This window comes from Aptenodytes forsteri, unplaced genomic scaffold (assembly GCF_000699145.1).
Source record: "Aptenodytes forsteri isolate BGI_AS27 unplaced genomic scaffold, ASM69914v1 Scaffold176, whole genome shotgun sequence".
In the NCBI taxonomy this organism is placed as follows: Eukaryota; Metazoa; Chordata; class Aves; order Sphenisciformes; family Spheniscidae; genus Aptenodytes; species Aptenodytes forsteri.
Window position 1 is genome coordinate 92591 of NW_008794853.1, and position 4147 is coordinate 96737.

General features: G+C 38.3%; 1 protein-coding gene across 1 annotated transcript in view; it reads right to left on the reverse strand.

Annotated features, from left to right (window-relative positions):
• C6 (complement C6) overlaps window positions 1-4147 on the reverse strand; it is a 41194-nt gene that overhangs the window by 11949 nt on the left and 25098 nt on the right. Inside the window, exons 11-15 of the mRNA XM_009274530.2 lie at window positions 3743-3914; window positions 2538-2649; window positions 2014-2146; window positions 766-957; window positions 148-238 (exon numbers count right to left, since the gene is read on the reverse strand). Coding sequence (XP_009272805.1) covers window positions 148-238; window positions 766-957; window positions 2014-2146; window positions 2538-2649; window positions 3743-3914 — 700 coding nt within the window. The remainder of the gene's footprint in view (window positions 1-147; window positions 239-765; window positions 958-2013; window positions 2147-2537; window positions 2650-3742; window positions 3915-4147) is intronic.

A 4147-nucleotide genomic window follows, 5' to 3' on the forward strand; every position in this document is an offset into this window, starting at 1 on the left:
CGGCTGTGTGGTGCTTAGTTGCTGACTGAGATTAAACCACGACACCCTGTCTTTTGTTACTCTTCCTGTTTTGTGTCACAATGGATTCTTGGTCTATCAGTGGAGAAACTTCAACCTTTCTTTTTCTAATTAAAGTACTTAACTTACCCACAATCTTCTTCTGGAGACATACAAACACACTGAGATCCAACCTGCTTTTGTCCTGGATTGCAAACACCTCTAATTTTAGTTTGCACATCTGAAACAAAAGAGTGAGAGCTATTGTAACTAGTAACAAAGTGAACAGAAATATCTTAGACTCCTGCCGTAAAACCTAAAATGGATTTATTTCCGTTTATCCCATATTTCTCTCTTCAAAAGCTGCCGTCATTGGGATTCCACAAGTACACATCAGTCTTTACAAAAATCACTGGAAAATCCTGTACAAGAAGAGAAGCTAAGTTTCAATAAAATGCATTCTGCTACTTTGCTTTCATAAAGCCTTGTTAATACAGCTGGGGTTTGTTTTGTTTTTAATGAAACAGTATCTCAATTTAATAATTAAAGTGTACAGTACATTGCATCCAAAATTTCTGAACTTAATGCAGAAGTTTGGAGCTGAAATTATATGGCACTGTGGTAGGCACAAAGTAAAACCAAAATTAACAAACAGTTGCTATATATCTTAGAACCAGTCATCTGCCTCCTAGTTCTGGCTAGCTAAAATAAACTGTGCTGTTAATACCAGCAGTATAGAAACAGTGAAGTATCTCCAGGCATACTAACCTTTTTCACATGTAATAGACCTCAAAATAGGAGGTATCCAGGACAGGTCTTTCCCACAGGTATACCGTGTTTGACCAGTGACTATAAACCCAGCTCGGCAGCTCAGCTTCATGGTTTCACCAATGTTGTACTGTTGCTTAAATGGGGAAACTGTGACAGTGTCAGATGTTTGTGGCCTGAGACATACCGAGGCTGTAATAAACAAGAAAAAAGTATAATTCTTGTTGTTTTTATGGTGTGCGGCTATTTACAGCAAGTCATAATGCTTCAGCTGAAGAGCCATAAGACACTCAATAACACTGAACATTTGACTGACATTCAAAACTAATAAATATTTAACATAATTAAGTCTAGAGATTTTCAGTGCACTGTCAGTCTTTAAAAATATTTTTCAATCAATAACTAAATAATTACAATGTGTTTCTAATGTATGCTAGTGTGAGTAATATAATTTTACAGTTACTAGTGTGAGTAATTTAATTTTACAGTTTAAAAATAATAAGAATGGCATTAACAGCATATTTTAATTTTTCTTTTGTAAATGTATTTTTTCTTTTGTAAATGAAGCTATTAACAAAACAATTAAAATTAATGGCAATAGAAAGCTCATAAGTATATTCAGGTAAACTTTTCTGATAAAATGTCAATGAAAGTCAATGAAATCACACTGAGTTCTAGAAAAGTACTGGAATCTCTCCTGTTAGCAAACCAAGATCAGTTCTGATCCTTAATTCTTAATTGGACTCTAAATACTTCAAAGCATTGATTTACTGTGGGGATTTTCAAGGCAGCATGGGGTGGTGATGGTGGTTAGAGACACATCATCCATTTAATATAAAAAGTGGTAGAAAAATTCCTCTAAAAATGCTTTCTTCAGCATAACTGTCATCAACTTAAAGATATCTATGTAAGTCTGGAAACAAAAGATGAGTCTTTCTGTTAAAGATATTTAAAACTAGACAAGAGAAGGACCTCACAGAATCCATCTGAGGGTTTTCTAAGGCACTGGATATTGCAATATCCTTACAAAGCACATAATAGTTACAACTCTGAATTGAAAGAGGAATGATGTCGTGATTTAGTGGGTTTTTGCCATCTCTAGTCTGAATACATGAAATACTATCTTAAAATGCTATCTTTTCAGATATTGTTACAGATTCTTTTGTTAAAACCTGTATTAAAATCTATTTTGTGTCTTTTTCTTCCACTTGTTTTGTTCCTGGGCTAAATTAATTTTCTCTTTCTTACGTTGACATTCAACAGGTTGCTGTGTCCAGGTTTGATCTGGCAGACACCGAAGGAATTGATAGCCACTGAGAACATGACCACTCACACAGGCAATTTCAGCTTCTTCCCCCACAGCGTACTGCTTCTTTTCATTCTACAAAAAAGAAACAAAAAAGCCCCCCAAAAATCTATGGTAATGAGACTGGACATTGTCAAAAGAAACAATGATAAAAGCCTGATGGTATGATGTAATAAATGCTTGTTTTTCCTACTCTGAAATACGAGTCATCCACTCACCCTGATGTCATGGTTACAAAACAAGGATTCAAAGACCACTCTTTGAAATGGATTTTACCTTGCCTTTGCTTCAGTTGCTGGTGGACTTTGGTGGACTAGCGTCCCACAGCATGCCACATACACAGCAACATGCTCACTAGCACAGTAGCTAGCTTGTGTATCAGGCACATGTAGCAAAGAAGCTGTAAAACTTCCCAGCTCTGCAACTACTACACTTTCCTTCTGTATCACTCATTTTTCATGCTCACCCTGATAAAGCCATTTTCTGGTGGGTCTGGCCTGGAGCATCCAGACTCAGGTTCACCAATCAAGACATCCTCTTCTCTCCTGGCTTCATCATCATTTATACAAAGAGCACCTCTGAAAAGTAAAAATTTTCTGGTAAGGATGTATCTTAAGCATTGGTGTCACCAAATAACAATGGCAGAATGTCAGGAGCTTTGGACAGGAATGCTGCAAGTGTGTCCCCCCCAATGCTGAAAAAACTTTATTCTGTTAAATAAAAGATGGTGGACATCAAAAGTTGCAGGTGTTGATAGGAGGGAGACTGTGAGAGCACTAAAAAAGTGGTAGATACAGGGCTACAATTTTTATCAACATAACGCATGAAATATTTTTATAGAGTAAGAAAAAGAGGCGAAGAAAAGCACATGGACGAAGTCTCTAAGGAGTCCACATGGTTGGGTTTAAGACAGCGTAGTCAAAACCCATCTGTTGCCCTCAGGCAATGGTTAAGGAGGCTGGTCTCTGTGAGCATGGAGCTTTACAGCCCCTGGTGTCTAACTGAGATGAGTAACAAAGACCTGTGGAGCCCATTGCTTTTAATCCTCTCCTATCCATTCCAGAATCTCCTCTATAGTCATTACAGCAGGGATGATGAAAATCCTGCTTCAGCTCTTGGTTCCAGAAAAAAACCTGAATCTGTACAAAGCCTAGCTCTTGAAGATGAAAGAAACTGAGCTAGTTTGGATTTGGGGTTATGATTTTAAGTTGACACCATGCAAAACTGGTACATCAGACACACTCAAAGCAGGGATATGAAAAGCTTGGTAGTTTCAGTGGAATTCTCTCTGAGAACTCAGTAGTTCAGACCTAAACCTCTAAGAGAAGAGGATGTGATATTCAAAAAATGGAAGCTGCGAACTCCCATGAGTGGAAGCAGATGAGTTCTCCATGGCTTTGGACAAGAAGCCATGCAAAGCAGCCTAAGAGATCTACAGGCATCCTTTAGTATGTAATTCATCGGCCATTTGCTAGGAATAAACAATGAATAAATCCAAACTTGAAGCAAGTTGCAAAGATTTTCAGACATTTCCTTCTCTCAGCCCCCACCACAGAAGTTCAGACAAGTGAGTTGTCTGCTATTTCTCCTTGGTAGTCACAAAGCCACTCTGGAAGGCCTCTTAACTCTGCCCCATGGCTATGGAGATCTTTTGGTCTACCATATTCTTACCTGTCTGTGAACACAGAGACATAACAGTCCTCCTCTTCTTCCCGTTCACCTTCACAGGGCTTCCCACCGTTCATCGGGGAGGGGTTATTACACTCCCGGGTCCTTCTTGTTTTGAAGGAAGCGTCACATGAACTCCATTCAGACCAGCAACCCCAGCGGCCATCTACAGCAACTGCAAGAAATAAAAGAAATTCCTTCTTTTGGTAGATCTGTACCATACATAGTATTTCTCTTAAGGCCACATATGGGAGGGATGGTGGTAAATTCATAATAGCTGTTTTCAGAGTATTTAAAATTGTTACTGTTAAGGGTGTAGATTGTCTCTAGAAAGTTGAAAGTTTTCGGAAAGTTTTCTGAAGAGATGGTCAGCCAAATTCCAGCTGTTTCATGAAAACCTGAAATATA